The sequence below is a fragment of the Botryllus schlosseri genome, chromosome 16, assembly GCF_051294905.1.
Source record: "Botryllus schlosseri isolate E-star chromosome 16, Bs_hap1, whole genome shotgun sequence".
NCBI classification, from domain to species: domain Eukaryota; kingdom Metazoa; phylum Chordata; class Ascidiacea; order Stolidobranchia; family Styelidae; genus Botryllus; species Botryllus schlosseri.
Window position 1 is genome coordinate 20,220,151 of NC_137251.1, and position 23,973 is coordinate 20,244,123.

Here is a 23,973-nt window from a genome sequence, read left to right on the forward strand (position 1 = left end):
TATTTGTAAGGAGTACGCAATACCGTAATCGAGATTTTTACATATCTCTGGACGAATTGTCGGCTCACAGATACACTCGTCAGAGAAATCGGGGCAATCGAACACTTTATCGCACATCTTCGCAATGGGTATCACGTAGCCCGGATTTGACAAACATCGGAAACAGGATTTGTCCATGAAATCTGAAAACAATCCATCAATCGTTGCTCCTCGCAGGATCACTTATGCTTTACCACTATAGTTGAATTATAATATTTGGTTCTTCCATGATTGTGATGCCTATTGCCACAATGGAAAATTCTAATCGTGATGCATTTACTTACATTCCTGATCATCGCCACACAAGCATTCATCAGTATCTATAAAATATGATTATGTTCGTTATCTTGAAAGATTGTGAGGTGGCTGTAGCCATTGCGAGGAAGATTTGTTGTTAGCGGACAGGACACGGCGTTATTGGTCGTTCCGTTTAGTCGCGGCTAGCCAACATCATAATATTTCGTATGGTAATATACATTTGCAATGCACTCATAGGTGGGCATATTGACGATATGCGTTTACTCTGTCAGCATGATGCTGGGGTGCATAACGGCGTCCGACGGGTTGCATTCAGCCGACACGCCTTTTTATTGTTGCTGGCGACACACTAATGTAAATCATACAGCAGAGAAGGAATTATATTATTGTATGGAATCTTCTCATCAATTGAGTTTGATTTGTTGGTAATTTATGAGGAATGCCGGCGTACCAGTTTAACGTTAATCGCGGAGGCGTGAATTTATGACTTATTACAGCGGTTTGACTGCCTCTCCGGTCAATGCAAAATCATTTACTACAGTATTATATTATTGTAACGTGACTTTCAAGGTATAGCTTGAGCAATGTGCATATGTTGGAACTTTCCATGTGCTTTTTGTTATTCAAAAGCAATTCATCGGTTGATGAACTAAATTAGCAACTAGGCATAAGTGCCATTTACACGCCTGAAAGTTGCTTAACTAGGCCACGCCGTCTACTTGCCCGCATTTACATCGTTTGCACTCACCATCAAAGCAAAGCGATATGCCGTCACATATATACGACTTCGGTAGTTCGCACCGATGATCTGTAGCCTCTGCACCTGAGCAAAATCTTCCGTCGATTAATTCATTTGGATCATCCTTAATTTCGTCACTTTTGTCACTGAAATGACGAAATACCGGTGATCCCGTTTGTAATGGCAATTAATATTTCCAAGCGCAAATGCATACTGCTTTGGCCACATGGGGTTTGGAACTTTCCAAAAGTAACTACCATAAAATGTCGTTATTATATAAATTACAATTTCGCTTGGTTGTCTTATAGCTAGTTGTATCCAGAGAATATATTCATAGTGCCACCACAAATCACGATGTATAATTGGCCAAATTTGAAGAAATGTGTTGATGTAACCCGATTCCAGGTTGACTGCTATTATCATGTAAACTGGACGGGCTTTTCAAGTTACACGCGTCGTGCCAATACTCTCGACGTACCGCGTATACGGCAGTGGTCGGCAGCCGTTCTTATACAGCAGAGTCGGGCAACGTACCACGACGGGATTTTGAGCGGCCAATAGACAGTTTCTGGTCTTACACGAGAACGTGGCCAGAGGCCACAGTCTGCCTCAATCCGACACTACTTGCTTTCGTCAAATTATACTCACAGTTCGGGTCTATATACTTATGCGAGCAAAAATTTTCGACCATGAACATTAATAAGACATTACTGCGTTCCAATCGAACTGATGTTCATGCGCAGTCCTTGCAAAGTGTTTCTGTGTCCGACATAAGTTCAAATCACTTGTTGATATTTTTTTATCGACCAGAGATGTCTCATTGACTTCAACAGCTAATGAAGTGGGCTACATTACGGTAAAAAATCATTAAATACTGTTTTGGTCTCTACAGTAGGGATGGTGTGAACGCGAGGTTCACGTTCGCGTTCTGTGTGTGAACCTCGGAAATTTAGAGGTTCGAGTTCACAACAGAACCTTGGTAGGTTCTGCACTGTGAACCTTTTTGGTAAATAGTAATTTGGACTTCACTATAAGATCTTTGGTTAAAATATATTGCATTTTAACTGCGGGTCACTCTATGCATGGCGCTGGCAGCATGAAAAATCAACACTAAACGAGCATGCACCTTGACAACGTTAAAAGTTTTACTTGCTTTTTTGTTGCAAAACTTTTTCGAAATATCCAGCTTTCCGTTTCTGAATATTTAGTGACTCTCTGCTGTGAGCTTGACCCGCAACCACACAACATTACGAGCGATATACGTAGTCAGCGAATGATGCTTATTCAACCAATCAATGACATTGATATCGTTTTCTGATGTAAAAAATCGAGCGAGCGTACTGGGTCAATCTTGACTTCATATCCTTACTGTATCATTAAAACCAAATCCGTGCGATTAAGGTGCAGGCTACTGCTATATAACTTGTTGTTTATGGTATCGGTAGCGAGTATAGAAACCCATTTTACACTCTGCTCAATATCAATGTAGCAATACTCAGACTCCGAACATATTGTCCGGTCTGTCAAAGACCGTTAAGGCGTAAGCTTATATTCCCTGGTAAGTCCTCGTCGAAATTGTTGGCAAAGCGACGGAATGTATTGATTTTATGAGATTATTATATGCCTTCATAACCGCGGTTGATACATTTAGCGACGTTTAAAACGCCAATATGTGCTTCAGCAATGGGACATTATGTGGCCCGAGTCTTCGCTAGGTATCATAGGCTATCACTTCATTGAAAGATAGGGTTGGAATTAGCAATATGACGTCACGAGGTTCACGTTCGTGTTCACACAGAACCTTTCAAAAAGGTTCGCGTTCACACGAACCCGAACCTTTCAGAGGTTCACACCATCCCTACTCTACAGGCTTCGAACACAAAGTTTACGATTAATATTCTGTATATATAGGTGGATGAATACGCGATTAATGTGCGATTCAGGAATCCAACCTGCCAAGTAATTTACTTTCAGAAATCAGGCCCTCCAATTACAGAAGTTGCCCGCCCCTGAAATACAGTTTGCCAAATGTAGAAATATGAAAAACTCGACTGCCAGACCTTTTGTTATGGTGGGTATTTTTCCATCGAAAACTATATGTGGACACTTTATTAACATGCATGATAGATTTGATGCAAATAGCAAAGCTATTTACATGCCCGGATGTAGCTATTTTACCGGCAAGGATACCCAGCATATGTCAAATTTATGTCTACGTATAGAATAAAAACGTTTAGAATAAAGAAAATTTCACGACAGCCTGCAGAAAATACTGACACCAGTGTACACTGTCGCTTTGTTCAATCGTATATCCCAGTCTTGAGTCTGTCACAAGAGAGCTGTGTTCATTTTGATTGATATTTGTCCAAATTATGGCTTCTTCGATACGATCAGCTAATTAACAACATTACCCGCACTTAGCCATGTTTGGATTACAGGATCGGGCTTATCGCCGCCACATAAGGGTGGGTACGTGACAGGGCAAGGATAGCCGATCCTTTGTGTATGGCAACGAAGCCATTCGTTTATATCAATGTCATTGAAACATTACTAACGAATCTATAATATATCATTTGGGATAATCATGTAGCACTACCGCGAGTGAGTTGTGAAAATGCTTACAAGCAATCCAGGTTATTATTGCAAAATGAAGTTTTCTTCAAACACCTCGCACTGTCGTTACAAGAGAATTCGTTGTACGGACATGAAGAATCTGAACACGGAAGACTCAATGATGAACATCGAAAATGCAACAATAATGGAAGCATTCCCACTGGTCGTGCTAATGTTAAGTAGATTTACAACAGTATAACAGTTATTCAGGCACTCTAGTACAGTGCTTCTTCACCTTTTTCAGATCGAGGCCCACTTTTCATCCAAGTTTCATTGCCATAACGCCCTTTCGCGACTAATGTCCAAACCATATAGCTCCTGGGCGCCAGTTTTTATGTTTTCAGTACGTTACAGTTTACTGGTCGCGCCTAATTGTAGAAAAACACCATGAATACCACAAACAACAACAGACAGGAAAGCGAGTACCCAATCAGCAATTCGCCGTTACAGGGGTGGGCAACCTGCGGCCGTAGCAGGGAGTTTGTGCAGCCGTCGACGCGTAATTCAATTAGTATGTGTTGGCGGCGGTCGACATGCAAATTGAAATTACGAATTCTTTCCCGAAATTTTAGGAAATTTTTATTATTCTTGAAATTTTCTTCGCGTTTTGCGCGATTCAATGCGACTTCTTTTCTCAATTTTAATATAGTAGGGCCCTATGCAATCTGAGCCGAAATCGTGTGCCCCTCACGAAAGAAATTTGTTTCTGGTACATTTGGGCGATTCCAATATATTTCCGCCGAAAATCCTGATGAGGGGTCAAGCAATAACCGCATGCAACAAAGTGACTAATGGCAATTGGTCCACCCGAAGATGCATTATTATTTTGTTACTTCACCGTAAATTTTCGAAAGGCTTCCCCTCAATCAACTCTACCGGTGAATCTGATCACATGGGCTGAGAAAGGATATATATTTGATAGTAATACGTGAAACTGCTGCTATTAGTGACGGAATCCATTCGTGATCCCAAAAAGTTTCGCGCCTTGCGCGACCACAACCAATTTCACTGACTATTCATACCATTACCACTCACGATTTCGGTACGTATATTAGGCCGGTATGAAAAGTAGAATTGTCCGCAGTTCACCGGAGATGGACATGTAGAGTTTGACTATCGAATGTAAAGATGACATGGCAACGACCGATTCTTCAGCTTCGTTCCGCTTCGCTGAAGCTTTATTCAGTCTTATTTTGCGGCTGCGACTGTAGGATTTCTCGCAATCAAAAAGTTATCTTCGAGAGCGCAAAATTCATTGAATCAGGTCTTGATCGAAAGCTACTGTCGCACTGGTTCCGAAAATATAAACGAAAATATGGTCAAGCTCCGTACTTAGATGAAAATCCCCCTAAACATCTAAAATCAGCATTGTTTAGAACAATGGGATGACCGCAAACAATACCCATAACAATAACCCATTGCGACTCATCGATTGTTCGGACAATGCCGATAATTCAGACTTATAAAGGGCGAATTCTCCGTGGTTCAGCGCCTGATCATATTTTACTTTATATTTTCGGAATCTGTGCGACAGTAGCTTTCGATCAAGGCCAGATTCAATGAATTCTGCGCTCTAAAAGATAACTTTTGGATTGCGAGAAATCGTACAGTCGCAGCCGCAAAATAAGACTGAATAAAGCTTCTGCGAAGTGGAACGAATATGAAAAATCGGTCGTTGCCATTCCATGTTTACATTCGATAGCTTGATATAGGTAATTTGCGTCCAGTTAGTTCATTACGGCTATGTCCTGGAAAGCGGCTATAGGCTACATAAGTAGCCTAATGGAAATGCTGCCGTGATTAGCAAAAATGTTGCCCACCTCATATCTATTACGTCGAAAACAAAGGGGTTATGAGGAGCTTGCGCTGCGGCAATTGTTTGCTGATTATAACGACAAATCGGATTGGATTGCTGCATTTCCCGATCAACGTTCGCAAACGCTTTGGAGGAAAGAATGAATTTCAATCCAACGCATATACACAACAACGTACTGTCGGATTTCACGCTCCAATCAATATGATTGTGAGATAAATCTGGCTCACTAATTGTGAGAACGAGGATGCGGCTTGTGACGCTTAGGGCGGGTAACAATTTAATTTGCAGCAGGAGAATATGAAATTACTTTCCTAATCTTGAGAGTATAAAGTGTTGGAAATATTTGGAAAATCGAATACGAAAGTGTAACATATCACCCTTATTGGCACATGCGTTGAGATTTTGTCAAAATCGAATATTTATCTGACGTGGCTCTCGTGCCTTATGCACGAGCTCAGCGATATTCAGTGACGATGGAGAGCTTTGGAGTAGCTCTATACTGTGGAAATTTCGAAATGGTAAATTGATTCCACAATGGGATATTTGCGTTTTACCTTAATCGGCACTTCAGTTGACAAAATGTTAACAATCAGAAACGATGGTAGCTTGGACTTGAAGTCACTGCGTGGTAAAAAAAGCCATAATCACAAAGTGACAACCAGGACCAAACAGATATTTGCATGTCCATTCAGTGAATCACTGTCTGAACAGGAGTTGTATTATCAGTATATATGACTCAGAAGTTCATATTTTCTCAGCAGTTGAACTCATTATGAAAATCCTTTTCCTATAGCAGGCTCGGAAGAGGAAATATATCGATGCAACAGCCTCGAATTGATGCTGCTCTTGAACTTGGAGTGGATTCTTTCAAATTTTTCGCCGTTCCTAAATTTTCCTTCCGATAGTACGTGAAAGTAACAGAAAAGCAAATAACGTCAGACACGAATGCAAACTGATGCCTAATTCTGTATACGAAAACTTTACAATCGAAAAAGTTAAGGCAGGTCTTGTAATCATAAAACGTGCTGCTTGGGAAGAAATTACCTCACTGATTTACGTGGATTGTGACCCTTGACAGTAGGCCCATTTGCGGAGTGGCTATGCCACTAAATCTCTTCAAATTTCTGGCACGATGCATGCGTTAGGATAACCATCGCAATCGACCAGAAAGAGAACAGATGGCAAGTTAGCAGCTGTTGTCCGATAGGTAGGCCTATTGGAATTATCAAAGAATAATCTGCGAAATGTCTACATTATAGAAAGTAAACATGGAATGGCATCGACCGATTTTGCAGCTTCGTTCCGCTTCGCTGACGCTGTATTCAGACTTGTTTTTGCATTAGCGACTGTAGGATTTCGGGCAATGCAAAAGTTATGTTCCAGAGCGCATAGAATATACTGAATCTAGTCTTGATTGAAAGCTACTGTTGCATTGATTCCAAAAATATAAATTAAAATAGGGTCAGGCTCCAGACTTTGGCGAAAAATCGTCCACAACATCTGAAATGTGCATTGTTCAGAGCAATCGGATAACCGCGAAACATTGACCATAACAATGACCCGTTGCGGCTCTCCGATTGTTCGGACAATGCCGATATTTCAGACTTGGAGGGCGGATTCTAGGTGGATCAGTTCCTGATCATATTTAAAGTTATATTATTGAAATCGCACCGACAGTAGCTTTCGATCAAGACCAGATTCATTATATTCTGCGCTCTGGAACATAACTTTTGAATCGCTAGAAATCCTACAGTCTCTTACAGAAAACAATTCTCAATACAGCCTCAGCGAAAATGTAACGAAGCAATAAAATCGTTCGTTGTCATTCCATGTTTACATTCTATAGGCTACATACTTAAGGAAGCATTGACTGTGAATGAACAGTTGGTCGGTTATCGTTGCCCTACCGACCTTTCAGCTTGTCGTATGTCAACAAAAGAGAATTTTCAGGAGAAAGTAAACTTCTTTACAAGTTGGGGTTCATTGATGCTGCTACTTCGAGCGATTTCAATCGCACAGTCCAGGGTATCAAACCAGGAAGATGTGCTACATATGTGCGAAACATGTTCCAGTTTTGCCTGTGACACTTGTAACCGACGGGTTTGCCCAAGACATGGAAAACTTCAGAAGAACGCATATTGCCTGGAATGCTGAACAATTTGTTGCAGTTGAAGTCCTTCGTTTCGTTGTTCTTGTGTTTGAAATACATGTGGTGAAACAACGCTATTGAGGTATCTTTATTGTTGCTTTCAGAACCACATTCATTGCAGTGGAATATATTAACTCGAAGGTTTTTCGTGCCCGCCTTATCAAGAGTTAACGACACAATAAGAATGATACAGAAAGATCCAAACGAAAACCAGATTGGCAAAGTATGACTTAACAATGCAGTAATAAAAAGGAACGCGAAACCAAGTCAGCTGTACCGGTACCTCGGTAGTCATAACTAGAGCCCGACCGATTATCGGCTCGCCGATAATATCGAGTCGATATCACGCTTGGCGAGAAATATCGGTATCGGCCATTGAAGGTAAAAAAATATCGGCCATTTTCGTGACGTCACAACATGGTGGCAGGGAGTCAGAGAAGTCGATTGGAGACGTGAGGACGGTAAATTATAAAAATGAATGGCCAAGCTGCATGTAGTGCATACTGCATACAGGGTAGTAGGCGTGCCTATCTGAAAAATATTATAGATAACTAACCACCGTTATGCCCCACTGACTTCATGGGAATCCCCCTGTAGTAATCGATCACCAAAGACAGAGAGCAGCTGGATGGATAGTTGTCTGCAGAAGAGTTCGATCAATAAGAGAAATGAGAACTTCAATCATGCTGGACTGACCCTCGTGATGATAGAGGAAAGCGTCGCGTCGAAACATTTTTCTGAAGATAGTGCTATTGGTTCGGTACCAACAGAGCTAATTATACCAGTGTTGTATGAAGTCGTCTGACTGAGGCCTGCGGCCGGCTGCGGGGCCACCATGATAGGAAATATGCGAGCATAGAGGTCAAGAAAATCAAGCAAACGTGGAGTAAAGCCAATAATTGATACGAAAATTATTTATTCCATGATGACATTGGCCAATTCTGACAGAAGAGCGTAAAATATTGATCAATTGATTGTTGAAGTGCTGGTCATGGTCAAGGCCCAAGGGGGATGGATGGAGCAGTTGCAGACGTTGACAATTTGAGTTGTTTTGCATATTCTCTTCAGCTATTTGTTAATGATGTGCTGAAGGTTCCAGGTGCACTGCCAGAAGAATATCAATATTAATATCAATATTTGGTGAAACCATTGAAGGAAAGATCCCCTGCAAGGGAGCGGTGGAACCGAAATGAAGAAAGATTTCCAATTCTTGCTGTGCCACTAACTATGGTACCAAGTGAAAGACTGCTCACTGTGTTTAGTACTATATACACCATTTATGGAAGACCACAGAAGTTCACTCCTTGGAGAAAGGGCCGAGAAATTGTGCTTCATGAACTGTAATCTGCAACTGCTGGATTGGTGCTTTTGATATATTTTTATAGCCCCTAGATCATTTTTTTCATGTTCAAGCATATCAATGGCTGTAAAGTTGTTGAAATAAATGCTCTAAGGTGTTAAATATGGGCCTTGAGCTAGATTCCATATCTTTTGAATATCGGCTGAATATATCGGTGTTATCGGTGGAGGTACTGGATATCGGTCTTATCGGTATCGGCTCAGAAATCCAATATCGGTCGGGCTCTAGTCATAACAAAGTGAAAAGAGGAAATCAAATACAAAACACGTTACATGGAAAATTAGCGGTATTTTAACGATTATTTTAAGATTGTATAGAAAGTCTTTCTGCCTCTTATTGTGTCGTTAAGTCTTTGATAAGGTGCTCACGAAAAGTATTTGAGGTAGTAAATTCTACTGCAATCAATGTAGTTCTGAAAGCACTATTCAAGTTCGGTACCGCCAGTCACATATTTGAATTTGACGAAACCGCATCAGGACGAGGCTCATGCACTTTCGGTAAGAAAAAACATTTTCTCCGTACGGCTGTAGCGAGTTTGGTCCAGGGTTGTAATGACTCGACTCGAGTCGCGATTTTCTGATGACTCGACTGGACTCGAGTCATTTTCTCAAAATACGGAAATGACTCGAACCAAGTCATATGACTCGAGACTCAAACGGCCAATACCGACATTTCGTTGTAATTTCGAAGAATAATAAAGTAACCACACTATCGGGATTTCGTCTGATGGTACTGGTACTTGTGACCAAAAAATGCGACCAAAACAGCTAAAAGTGTGGAAAATTAGTATAATATAAAGGTGAAGCATTCTATGTCACCAAACAGGGTTATAAAAAGTAGGTATAACAAGAGTTCAACGGGAAACTGAGCTGTCGACACAATGACTTGGACTCGGACTCGAGTCATAATACCATGACTCAGACTCGGCCCTCATCTCCCACACTTGGACTCGGACTTGACTCGGTGATGAATTGAAAATGACTCGACTTCACTCAAGTCAAAACTATAAAAGTGAGATTGACTTGTGACTCGGTTACATCCCTGGTGGTCCGAAATTCCACGAACCCCGCAGGTCCGTCAACTGCATGTTCAGGAATCATCATCATGAAGTGAAAAAAACATTAAAGATTTCGACATTTCTCGTCGATTTTCGACTGGCCGTGGTAGAAAACGGACCTCCAAATTGAGGTTAATGATCGTTTTTCGTAACGCCTTCGCGACCCACCTGAAATACCTTCGCGACCCACGGGCTGAGAAGCATTGCGCTGGTATAGACCTGTGACGCTTTCGGGTAATTTGGAAGTACCATTTCACTGTCTCGGTTACGTGAATCTCGGTTACATGTGAGCCTGAGCTCGAATTAGCGATACTAATGATAAAGTGTTTGTAAGTATCAGATAGAATGATCATTTCGACCTTTATGTTATGTAGTTATTGCCGGCGAAATTGACTGAATTCGTTCCCCAGAACTTTTGACTATCGCCGAGATGGCCGATAAAGGAGTAAGCCTACTTATACATTTTCATGAAGCGTATTTATTCGCAAGAAATACAGAAAATACTTCATGCAATAAATCAGTGGAATAAGTTTTATTTGTGCTGAAACTTCCAAGTTTCAACAATGACAATAATATATAGTATATTTCAATTTTAAATGTCATATTTGTGTCGTACCATTCACAGGCCACACCCTGATGATAGATTTTGATTGCCATCAATCAGAAGATGTCCCTTAATGAAGTGTAACTCGTGAATGCGTGTAGCTATGCCAGTGGTTTTTGATTTGGCTTATGGTCAGGCACGTGTAAACTAACCTCGAAATAGATACTATTAAAAGGAATTAGGCACCAAACTTGCAGGAATATCCAAGTGCTACTTGCCACCGATTGCACATCATTATGTAACAAAACTGGAGATTTTTCCGCACTCTGCATGATTCATCTCCAGCAAGTATTTGTTGTTCCGTGTATAGTCCGAATTCAATATCTGGGAAGTGTCCCACCATCCATAACACCTTCACGCCAGCAAACAATGCATTGGGATTGCAAACATTCTGGTAATTCTTAATAATATTTTTTGATATGACGATAAGGGGGGGATTTTTTACAGTCATCAAGGGGGCGTGTCGTAAAAGTTTGAGAACCACTGCAACAAACGGAAGGGAACCATAATTTAAGGACTGCCATACGTAGAAATTCCGAAGTAATTCAAATCAAAATGAGTTAAAATTCGCACACCAGCACGGTATGGAATGTGAGGAGGGAAATATTTAAAATACCATATATGATCCGTGACATCGGTGTCTTATGAAAGCCTAGAACAGCTTCTTTGAGGTACAGAACTTCAATATACAATTGAATAGTATATTCATATTGAAATGAACCCGAATATCTTCGGCTGATACTCGTCAGGGGTAATCGTCAGCAACTCGTAGAGAATTCGAAAGCCTAGAAGTGGGCCGTGCTACCAGTCGGCAGCTATATACGGAATAAAAATGGAAAAATTAACCTGGTGTAAACGACTATAGTAGTCGACAAACACAATGAATACCACAAACAGCAACACTTGAAGCTAAAGTAAAAACTCGAAGTATGCAGTCGCAAGTCATGCGCAATGATTCGAGTAAGAGTCGAGTCAACAAGCAAAGCGAGTCGAGTCGAGTCAATTTCCATTTTTATGAAAATGACTCGAGAGAAGTCGAGTCGACGAAAAATTGCGATCCGAGTCATTACAACCCAGTCAATTAACTACAAGCTAAATTGAAGCCGAGTTGGAAGCAGTGTCAGAATGCATGCTTTCCTGATTTGGATCAACTAAATCGGATGTAATAACCAAACGAAATACAAACGACCCATAATTTAGACTATTGTGGGGGCACACATTTCTGTCGAGTTCGGGTGCGATGTATACGACCCGATTCCACCTCTGCTTTGAGGTGTCCTACGTTAGCTCACGACGTTATAAATATTTGTGCTCCACGACATGACAATTCAACAGTTCAATGCATTTCTTCGGGTCTTTTTATTTTCTTTCTTTCATTCACTCTCTCAGGCACGCTTCATCGGCTCTGTTGCTGCCGAATTATATCTCGGCTCACTGTAATTGAACTTTTTTATTCACGGCTATTGCAGTGAGGTCGGCGATGAGGATATGAAATCAACCATAAGATTTCGGCCTTACTGTCGTGACAGAGATCTTTCTTCCGCGGCATGAGAGATTCTGGTAGTATACATTTATAACCGTTTTCACTCCTCGAACGACATAATGCATTATTCAACTGCTCTTCGGAGTCGCTGCTCTTGTTGTAGTATGGCTCGTCCGTTCCGTTTCTACATTGAAATAGAGTAGGGTTACCATATTTCTGTGACCAAATTCCGGACACCTTTAGCGCCCAATAGTGGGTTTCAAAATGAGTTATGAGCACATTATCTGTCAATATGACGTCCCACTGGCAAAGCTTTGCTTATAGACCAGAGGCGGTCACGATCCGGTTCAGGAGTTGTATGTGGCTTTGTGTTGCATAACCGGGACCGAAATCACATTTCTTCTGCCCCTTTCCGCCCAAATAAACAATGATTTTGGGTCCACCATAGGGTAATCGATGCAACTTCTGGGGGGCTTGCTGTATGCAACTGGTTTCTATATTAGGATTACCATATTTTGGAAATCTGAAAAGAAGACACTTTTTCAGAATTTTCAAACTTGCAAATCCGGAGGAAAATCCTGAAAACGTGGTAAATTTTTCCCCCTTCGTGGTCAGTTGACTGAAAACAAAGATCAACTTTCCGGCTCAGCCCCCGAAATACCATCATGAGCGTTAGTTCGGTACTGATGATTTACGGCATCTCAGTCGATTTTGGACGTAAATTTGACCAAAATTCTCAAAAAAGAAGACGTATGGTTACCCTATTCTATATGCATGTGGTCGTTAAATGTTTTGAAAGAATCATGTCAATAATATTGGTTTTTCCATATATTACTCTATAGTTTGATCCTCTCTCCGCCCACATGATCAGAGTTAGCGGTAAAGCTGGTGGAGGATGAAGACTTTGAAAATACAGGGAGCGTAATTGCACAATGTGCATTGTACAATGTAATGTACATCGTTAAGTCATGTTCATGTCACACCGATAAGATTGTTTATCAGCTTTATGCCGGGCGCACCACGGAGCTTTATAAACACCCCACTTCCAGTGGCGTCCAACCCTTTATGGTCCAGACTCCATCTCCAATTTGAAAATGTTCCGTGGTCCAGATCTAAATTGGACGAGCTTATTACTGAAAGAAGTCAGCACCTTTGCCCAGACTTACTCACGGGCTATTTTGGAAGCTGATTACGTTCAACATCTTCGCGAAACCCACAATAAAGGCACACGACCTCACGTTTGGAACCGCTATCTTTGAATAAAGCATTTAAACGTCCTTTAACCATCTCTAGAAAATAACCGTTCTCCAATATTTGCGATTACAATTAGGCTTATTTCAATAAACGAAGGTTATTTTTAGGGGGTGTTATTTCCCATATTAAAAGCAAATAAATGTGATAGTAAATCGCGTGCAGCGCAAATAAAAATATCATGTAGCATAAATATTCCCAAAAATAATGTTATTGTGTTGATTTACGAAAAAATTATGAGCCTACGTCAAGCCTTCAAAATTCCGGACATTTAGGCATATTTTAGAAATTCCTCCCGGACGCAAGTTTGAACAGTGAAATTCCGGACGCATGGCAACCCTAAAATAGAGACAATAGGCTCGATATCAGTTTCTACTATGGGCCACACCATGCGTTTAGCAATGCTTAACAACGACCGCCAAGCCATCCGCATTGTGTGCAATTCGTCAGAGGTCATTCTAAGACCGTTCGTGAATTGCATGGGCATGTGGCGAACGTTAGCCAGAATTATAATAATTCATTTTTTTATTGCATTTATGTTTTGGAAAAAGTGGCAGAAAACAGCTATGACGTTTTGTTCCTGCTTATTGTGCAATTTCTCCTTGCGCAAGGCTGACAAACATTTTCTTTCAGTGTAAAAGCAATAGTTTCAAAGTGGTCATTGTACTAGGAAATCGAGCAGTACCCTTATTTTTCCTAAAATACGATGTTTTCATTTGTACACTCGCTTTCCCTGGATGTTATAATGAGCTACCGCAAATAAATAAGAACTATGTGAGTAGTAAAGATTAACATAGAATTATATTCGATAACAAATAGCCACCAAATAAGTGAAATTCACGCGAGTTCGTTATATCCAGACCGCTGCTGTTACCGAGAGGGCCCTATTTAGCGTATTTTAGATGATATTATTGTGATCCTATATTACCGTTGCGAATCATGTTGCGCTGCATGTAATGAATCAGCCTTCACTGTAAAAAATAAACCGTGTATTTAACGTGTTTTTTGCATGTTTTTTCCGAAAACACGTTTAATAACGAAAACGCCGACGTGTTTTGGAAATAATCAAGTTTAAAACAGAAAACGCGACGTGTTTTCCAATTAATCAAGTTCAAAACTAAAAGGCAACATGTTTTTTACATTCTATGTTAAGACCATATATGCAGCTGCCAAATATATTGGTTGGATATATAAAACCAAAGATAACTATGATGAGGACCAGATGGACACGGAAATAGTGTCAGGGACGCGGATTCTGCGCAATGTTGATACAGTTGGATCAGATTCGGATTTTATAGCACCAATCGGAACGCAACATAATTGCTAATCCAATCGCTGACGATCCGAGCACTCAAATTAAATAAAGTTGGGCTAATTCATAAGGTACTGTCACATTGATTCCGAAAATATACATTAAAATCTTATCGGGGCAATGGGACCCCCTCGAAATGCACCCCAAAATTCTGCAAATCTGTATTGTTCTGAACAATCGCAACAACGCAAAGGTCGTTGCTACGGTGATTGTGCTGCATCGCTGCACGATGCCGATTTTCAGATTTTGAAGGCTATTTCGGGTTAGTTCCATTGTTCCAATGAAATTTTAATGTATATTTTCAGAATCAGCGCGACGGTAGCTTTCAAATAAGATCAACTTTATTTAATTGGAGCGTTCGGGTCTTCAGCTATTCGATAAGCGATCATGCTGCGTTCAGGTTGCTGAACACTTCAGTAGTCATTTCCTGACGCAAGGGTGATGATGGGTGGTGCGAATCTATGCGTAGGTTAGTTATCTATAACAAAATGACATTTGAGTATTGGTCGTGATTGGTTGAAAACAGAGGTATAATTATGTCAGGTCACGGCTCACACGATTTCCGAATCCGTTGCTGGAAAACAGGAAATTTTAGTTCACAGTACTCGATTTCAGTATCCGTCGTGATTGGTTGCAGAACGACGGTAAAATTTCAGTTCACGACTCACACTATTTCACGATCCGACGTGATTGGTTGAACAAACGGAAGTTCTACTTCACTGCTCACGTGATTGCCATATGCGTTACGATTGGTTTAGAAAACTTTCAGTGCCGGGAAGCCACTTCCCTCGGCGATCACTACGCGGCGAGCAAAGTTGGCGAAACTGAGTGTAGAGTTTATTACCGGTTGACGGTTATTGATCGGATTTGTCCAGTTAGTACAGGATGCATTTCACATCAGTTTTCATCGGGAAAAGTGTTTCCGATTCATATACGCGCCTACGGGGTGTGCATAGTTGGTGTGCTGCATTTGACTGCAGTATGGTACCGTGTAGAAGCAGCAATCCAGCACCAGTATCGTTTAGCACTTACCATACAGCTTCAGAGTGCATACGGTAACCAGTCGATTACAGTATATCATGTTGGGGAATGTCTTCGCCTAACTATGTAAATGATGAACCCAAGAAAGTTGAGCCAGTTAACATATTAGTAGGATGTGTATACCAAGCCAATATGTTGCATTTTGTCGAATGCAAGATATGGAAGGACAAGTTTGCTCCGTAAAATTATGTGACAAATACGGCAAAAGAGAGTCCATGTTGTCAATCAGGACCAAGATGGTCCAATATTTTTCTATGAAGATTTTGACGGGCACTGTCACATTTGTGGTATCCTGAAGACAGGCTTTGGGCGATATTTACACTGTTACTCAGTGTGAGGCTGACAGAAACCGGTTTCCTTCGTGTTTTACAACCTGGTGAAATATTATACCAGAGACTTCATGATTTACTGGTATACTGTATCGGTAAATTACAATATGGTGAGCAATGTTCCCTCTAATTTTTGACGAGTCTGCGTAAAGCAGCACACTCACAAACTCACTGCGCAGACCCTTGCACAACAGTTCGTAAAGACTAAAAAAAGGTCATCATATTGGATTTTTTGTGCACAACTTACATTTTCTGTGCGCAGAGACCATCTTAGCACTGCGCATTTGCGCACGGGCGCAGCTTAGAGGGAACATTGATGGTGAGATGGCTACATTAGACTGCATCATAGAATATGTTTCTAAGTTTATTAGTGAACTATCTGCCGATAGAGAAAAGTACCGGTAATTAAAATTGCATAATTTTGAACGTGACGTTCTATTTTTCAGATTCATCAGACTGGTTAGCGATTTATCACTCTATAGTGCTATTAAATATGAAAATACTGATCATCCAGGGTAATATTAGAAAGGTGATCACAGTTGATCACCTACCTGAGATTTATGATGTTGTGAGATGTGTAGTTCGTAGTACCATCTAGGACAGAAAATTCACTACGGAATATTACGACAAATCGCTTTAATTGAACGGCGATTTTTATGAATTGTCTGCCAAAGATATGGGACAATATGACTGGTTTTGAAGATGTAAGTGAGTAATTATATTCTATGCATGACAACAGAATTATCGTCGTAAAGCGATGATCATGGTGATCATACTGTACTAAAATCATCTTGTCCTGTTCGATATCTGTAATAGGAACGAATATAGATTTTTAGCCAAAATCACGTCGTGTTATATGCAGGGCTTTAGAGCAGCCGCAAATTTAAACTGCTCCCGCTTAAGCTGCTGCTCCGGCTCCGAAATTATCGCATTGGATTGTGTATATCAGGGGTGGCCAGCGAGAGGGTTTTGCGTGACCCGTTAACTTCTATTATATTTTCGAAAATGAATTGCTCGGATTGCGAACTTGCATTGCCAACAAAAAATTACAATTCTGACAGCGACGCTTGGGATGTTGATGACTAAAATATCAGTTCTGACGCATTGGTAGATCCAGGGTCCAGTCACATTTTCAGTAAACTGTCGTACATTACAATAAACCAGAATAGCAGCGAAATTTTTCTTACCGCTTTGCGTGTTTAATTGTCGCACGATTTCTTGCTTGGATAGCCTACCCGCCACTGAAAACGAAAAAAACGCCTAATTTATCCGATTGAGTCAAACTGTATTCGCAATTACGGGAGAAAGTCTTTTCGTGTTTGCGTTCGCATAAAGATCGTCAATGGTGAAATGCAGGCACAAAATGATTGTCGCATATTATCGGAGATCTTCGTTATCGATGTGGCCAGACGCCGAATAGTCGTGTCCTTGCAAACTGAGCCTAGCGGGTGGTATACAGTGGACCCGCAATACTCCAGTAATAATATTATTGACCTTGTTTATTTACAAACTTCGAAAATTTTACCCGCTTGGTGTGGCTAGTGGACCGCGCACTCGTTCGTCAATTGCATGTGGACCTTCAGCCGAAAAGGTTGGCCATTCCTGGTCTATATAGATTACTTATCCACCATAGGTTAGTACTTTTTTGTTTCCCGAATTAAATATGTTAGAATATGTTGATATGAACTTCTTCAACGAATACATGATGTTTGTCTAGGGTGATTTTATTTTTATATAAAAACCGAAGATTTTGACCGATAAAATCTGACATTCTGACAATTTTAACATTTTTCACCCTGAAAATCTTAATTTTGATGAAATTGTGATCTCGTATATGTAAATTGCCTGTTTCCTCCCCATTACCTTAGAATTTTAGGCTACTGCTTATCTTCATTTCTGGTCGAAACTGTCTGTTCTTACGAAATAGTTGGGCCTGAAAAAACTTTTGCTACTTCTGCAATAAACTGACTCAATATTACCGGCAAGGTGATAATACGCTGGGCTTTGATGAAGATATTTATTACAGAGTCAACCTGCATCGGTATATTCTCCAGGAGACGAGCGCTGCATCGAGGTACTGCAAAAAGCAATAAGTGTCGAGTGGGTAATAAGACTATACGTGACAAGAAAAGATTCAGGTTAGAATGAAAAAAAAACATTCGAATCGTGTCATGAGGCCATTTTGAATGGGATATCAACACAAAGTCTATTCGAGATTTAGCCGATGTTGATCGATGCGCATTGGGTAGGTATAAAGCAGTGCTGGGATCAAGTCACTGATAATGACAATCCCCCTACCACGTTCATGCAATAGGCTAGTCCTACGACGTATGCACGCACCAATTATTGACGATTAATATCAATGTGTAATATCATACAGCAGAGGCTGCATTACATTCCAATTTTTCAATGTTGGTGACAGACATGTCAGAAGTTTGTCCAAACTTGATCCAAACCTTTCTTCAACTATGCCACATTGCAGGGATCATGGAAAGACAAGCTCTGCAACAAGTTGAGGGAATGGCGAAGACACCATGAAAAAGAAGTTCTCGTCTTGAACTTGAAATAGCAGAAGCATGGACGCTGCGGCAAATGGAAATCTCAGCAGCTTGTGGAAAAATCTAGTCAACGCTGCAAGAATTCTGGAGTCTCAACATGCAATGTGAGCATTTTAGTATCATGCTTTCTTCATCTAGATATCCTCAATATGAATATTTTGATATGATACTGATAACACCAACAGACAATGTTACGTCTAATTTCTCTCGAGTCTGTGCGCATGCGAGCAGCTTAGAAGGAACATTGGCGAGAAGTAGCACCTTGCACCGATAACCGGTCATGTTTTAATTAGGATCTATTTTGTCCTACAGAGTCAACATGTATACTCTCCACAGACGACGAGCACAGCATCGAGATACATTAAAACGCAATAAGAGGCAAGTGGAGAGAACCGTAGGTATAAAGCAGTGTTATGATCAAGTCACTGACGGCACAAACCCTCGGCATTTGTGGCATGCGCATTGCGCAATCATTTTCATGACACAAAAAATGACATATATATTATGACTAGGGCCTTTTTTATATGACCTTATAAAATCAATAATATGACTTTATTTTCTGGAAAATATGAATTTATGTGAAAATGTAGTATTTTGACATGCAAACATCTGCACTGACGAAACTAAAAGAGTAAAGCTTACGCAACAACAGGTATACGCGTCCATTTTTTATTCTAAATCACTGTTGTAGTACAGTAGTAGTGTGAAATGTTAAAGTCTTTGAAGTTACGATTCGGACGTAAAATGACTTTGGTAAGGAAAGTGAGAGCTCCACAGACGCTGATGTGGGTTGCCACTTCTGCAGGTGTGCATAAAGCGCTGGTGAAATGTCTTGTATTTGCAGCTCCATTATTTGTTAAACCTCATTTTTGTGCAATCGCTTCTTGATGTAAATTTTCAGCTTCATGACCTAACCAGGAAAATGTCACTTCATAGCTTTAATATACCTCAAAGGGATACGGTTTTGTGTTGAAATTGATTTCACGACTTGCTGATGCATAGAACAAAATATGACTTTGAATGGCCCTAATTATTACCATGGGTTAGCAAAAAGTGAAGTCAGTTCTCAAAATGTACAAAACTCGTAGGTGACCTAAACATACTTTTTAAATTAACATACATTGTTCTTTTTGGGCAGATTTTAGTTTTCTTGAATTTTTTATAATCGCACATACTTCCAGACATAGACATTTCTTCCTTAGATATAAGGGCGACCAACCCTCGGGCTGCAAGGCGATTCTAGAAATTGATTATAATATTTATTAGTACTCGCAGAAATATCGTCAGCGGTACGCAATATACGCAGCCTCGCCGCAACCTTGATATTCATATGTCCAAGCTTGGAATATTCGTTGTCAAATGAGCCCAGCGGTATACAAAGGCGACCTGCAAATCCTTGCAGGACATGACTGCACACTTGCTTGTCATAACATAATTGTCATCGAATTTGCTGCGTAGTAATATATGTCATGTTTTCACCATTGCCCAACCCTGTTCCCTCCTGTCGAATGACTGAAAATCTTTATCAACATTAGAGGGGCCCGCGAAAGGTTTCAAAGTCGCTGATTTACTTTACGACGTCGCAGTCACGTCAAAACATACATTGAGTTGATTTCTGGCACGTCTCGTTCAGGTCAACAAAAACTGGGGTGGATGGTTGGGATCGCAACGATCTTCAATGACAGTTATGGCAGCTTCGTGTTTGTTGACAAAGTGAGTTGTTTGGTATATGTGAAAGCATTATGTCCTACTGTGTTGTGGACACCAGCAAATCGCATGGCTCACTGCCATCGGGCTACATCATTCACATCATACAAAAAAGGCAATTTATGGCACTATTAACACTGTATTGCTGTATTAACACTGTATTTGATAAAAATCGGTATCTCGACAGGTCACTGTAAATTGAAAGAATGATGTAATCCAATATCAGTGAGTAACGAGATTTTCCCGTGTCCATGCTACTGTAGGACACTATGGTGAAATTGTTACTAGTATATGGTGTCCAATCAAAGAAGATGACGTGAAACCAATATTGGCCCCTCCTATTTCACTTAGAAAGTTGCAGTGTTACGACTGATGCTGAAATCATTCCACTCTGGGTACCAATATGGTCGCTTGATATCCTTGAAAGCACCATCACGTATGATCGTATTCTTACCTCTTTGCATGACCCCGACTCGGGCGGTAATGACTTATTAGGTAGGCTTACCATATTTTGGTATTCTAAAAAGAGGACACTTTTTCAGAAATTTGAGACTTGCAAAACCGGAGAAGGATTCTGAAAAATCGATGAATTTTCCTACTTTGTGACAGGTTTACTAAAAAAATAAAGAAGGTCAACTTTTCGCTCAGAGCTTCAATCACCGTTTTTCACTCCGAAATACCCGCCGTAGCGTCACTTCTGTGCTAATTTATGGCATATCACTCGCATATATTTTCAAAAAAGAGGACAAAATCTAAAAAAAAAGAGGACAAAAGGGCGTTCTCCGAGGACACTTTTAAAAAAGTCTCAAAAAAAGAGGACAAATCCTATTAAAAGAGGACGTATGGTAACCCTATTATTAGGCCTAGTACTTAATCAATTCTTAATCTCAGACCACATCGATAGTACTAAGCTGATATCATTTTCATTTATCAGGAGTTAAAGAGTTATATCCGACGATCAAGTACAATACGATCCTGAATGAATGTAAAGTTCTCTTATATGGCAAAGTTATCAAAGGAGTCAGAAGCTTCCATCATGCTATGGCCACAATACTGGCTGTTCAACATCAAGTTCGCTCCATGAGCCTCTAATTCATGTTCCTTCGTCACAAACTCTCCGAACGTTAAGTACACTGCGGCTGTTCGTAGCAAATCAATTATTGTTTCTGTACATACGTCTCGAAACTTTGTAACGTTACGTAGACTTTGGCTGTTCGTAATAAATTAATTTAAATAATTCACCAAGCACAGGTCAATATTTTTAGCCGTTATAATTCTTGTTTCATTACATTAGGCATTCGCCGCCTTTTACTGTGACAATTTGTAATCACTTAATTAATCGCGGAGCGGTCAATGTTTCAAGCCGGTATATTAATTCTTGTTTCATTTCATACGTTTCTAAACTTTCTAACGTTAGGTGTGTCTGACTGTGGCTCTTCATTGTGAATTAATTTGATTAATTTATTGAGGACGGGTCAATACTTTCAGCCGTTATTATAATTCTGGTTTCATTACATATGTACAAAACTTCGAAACATTTGATACTAGGCGCCTTACACTGTGGCTTTTCGTATTGAATTAATTCATTGATGACGGGTCAATATTTTTAGCGGTTGTTGTAATAATTCTTCTTTCATTGCATAAGCTCAAAAACTTCTTATCGTTAGGCACTCTGCGGCTTACACTGTGGCTTTTTGTAGTAAATTAATTAATTTATGAGGGGCCGTTATTTTTTGCCGTTGTTGTAAGAATTTTTCTTTCATTGCATAAGTTCCAAAACTTAACGTTCGGTATACTCTTCGGCTTACAATGTGGCTGTTAGTAGTAAATTAATTGCTTCATGACATGTCAATATTTCTAGCCGTTATAGTAATTCTTATTTCATTACGTATTATCCGAAACTTCCGCCATTTCAAGAATTTTTCTTGTTCTGATGCATTTGTTCTCAATATACATCATTTGATCCAACTCTGAATTGCTTGTTTCAATTCATATCCTGGCTACTGATCCTGTGCCAATCAGTCGAGGTTAATGGTCAATTGGAATCTTAGGTCGGACGTGTTTATGAGATTACATGTCAGGAAGAAACATGTTAGGCAACAAGTAGAGCTGAACCTGTCATCCGGTTTTACATGACGGTCATGTATTAAGAGGTACCAGGATGAAACATGTTACCCAACACGTTTATTTTTTACAGTGTTTGATGTTGTCGTAACTCAGGGGTCGGCAACCTTTTGCTAGTCACGGGCCAAATTTCGAGTGCACAACTTTTTGGCGGGCCGGAATTTTTCTTAATACTATATTTTACGCTCATTTCGGTATATTATCCTACATTGCTGCAATCTCAATCATACCAATCATAAAACACATGTATTTTCACTTTAATAACGCAGAATAAATATGACAATTGACGCAGCTTGCTTTGTGAAAGGTTTTCAACTTCTGGTAACAGTCAGATGAAGAAAGAATAAGACCATATTCTAAATGGGCGTCCGAGATACGTGAACTTGGCTTGCTCTTCGTGAATTTCATTGTTCAAAACTATTGCTCACATGGGTACGTGCTTCCGAAAATCGATGCGATGACTTTTGCATCGTTTGGTAAGCTGGGATAAAGATCAATTTCAAGAACGTAGTCTTTGTCAAAGTCATGCAGCGATATGCTCTTAGTATGAAATTTGTCATTCAATCCAACTGCATCGCATTTCAAAAGGGCCCATTTGAAATTTCCAGACAATGGTATTGGCGTCCACATTAAATGGAGTACTGAATAGTCTGAATTTATTTTGTATAGAAGGAATGTCGGATAAGCGGGTGAATAGTCAGTAATAAAATTTCGTATCACATTTACAAATATAGTGTTGGTACTAGGTTTTCTCTCCTCCAGTATAGGAAAGTGAGCATAATTTACTCTGTACTGTTGACATTCCCCGAGTCGCAGATTTGTTTCAAATGTGCGCCTCACATCTCATGTATTCAGTTGTCCCACTCCCCTCGAAGTTGCAAATTCAATTTGTTCAGATGTGACGTTAAATGTACCAGGAGAGCAAGATTAGATACCCATTTTCGATTACAAGATTATGAGTCGGCGATATTTGTATTTTTGAGGAAAGCTGCTATTTCATTTCTCAGTTCATAGACTCGTGCAAGCAGAGCTGTTCGACTTGATGCGCGAACATGGCAGATGTACATAACATCGCCATATTGACTCTATGCTTGTAGTTACCTGTCGTAACAATGTTGGTGATTCAGTTTGTGAGACAAAATCATATCTACAGTTTTAATCGTTGTGGCCAAAACACTTCAGAGGTTTGTTGTATTGGCGCACAATGCCTTCTGGTGAATTAAACTATAAATAACTAGCCTACGGAGGCTAGTTATCTGTAATTAAACAGTCTAAGCTTGGGATTTTTTCATTGCGTCTGAGATGTTTCAAGCGTTTTTGAAGCAGAGGAAGGTCACCTTTATTGTCACATTCCATCGGTAAACCCTTCAAAAAGTATGGTGCATCTTCGGTTGCGAGATACACCCGGTTGATAAGCACTGATCTAGTCTACTCTAGACCAGTGGTTCTCAACCGCCGGTCCGCGGACCGGTGCCGGTCCGCGACGACATTCCTGCCGGTCCGCCAGGTATATTACAATTTTAGACCTTAATT

The 23,973-nt window shown here is 40.2% G+C and overlaps 1 protein-coding gene and 1 long non-coding RNA gene across 5 annotated transcripts in view; one reads left to right on the top strand and one right to left on the bottom strand.

Moving 5' to 3' along the window:
* The window catches only part of LOC145459362 (uncharacterized), a 40,613-nt gene that overhangs the window by 7,583 nt on the left and 9,057 nt on the right, over positions 1-23,973 (bottom strand). Inside the window, exons 3-7 of one of the 2 annotated variants that reach the window (XM_080338014.1) lie at positions 12,154-12,302; positions 3,659-3,749; positions 1,046-1,182; positions 324-359; positions 24-182 (exon numbers count right to left, since the gene is read on the bottom strand). In XM_080338014.1, coding sequence (XP_080194140.1) covers positions 24-182; positions 324-359; positions 1,046-1,182; positions 3,659-3,749; positions 12,154-12,302 — 572 coding nt within the window. The remainder of the gene's footprint in view (positions 1-23; positions 183-323; positions 360-1,045; positions 1,183-3,658; positions 3,750-12,153; positions 12,303-23,973) is intronic. The other variant, XM_080338015.1, reaches the window with a different exon arrangement.
* Positions 14,335-20,527, top strand: LOC145459133 (uncharacterized). Of its 3 annotated transcripts, XR_013921284.1 has the most exons (5): positions 14,335-16,755; positions 18,078-18,189; positions 18,534-18,713; positions 18,922-19,003; positions 20,243-20,527. It is a non-coding gene; the product is annotated as an uncharacterized LOC145459133 (long non-coding RNA). The 3 variants fall into 3 exon arrangements; XR_013921285.1 differs by lacking the exon at positions 20,243-20,527 and having other exon boundaries at positions 18,534-19,006; XR_013921283.1 differs by lacking the exons at positions 14,335-16,755; positions 18,078-18,189 and having other exon boundaries at positions 18,206-18,713.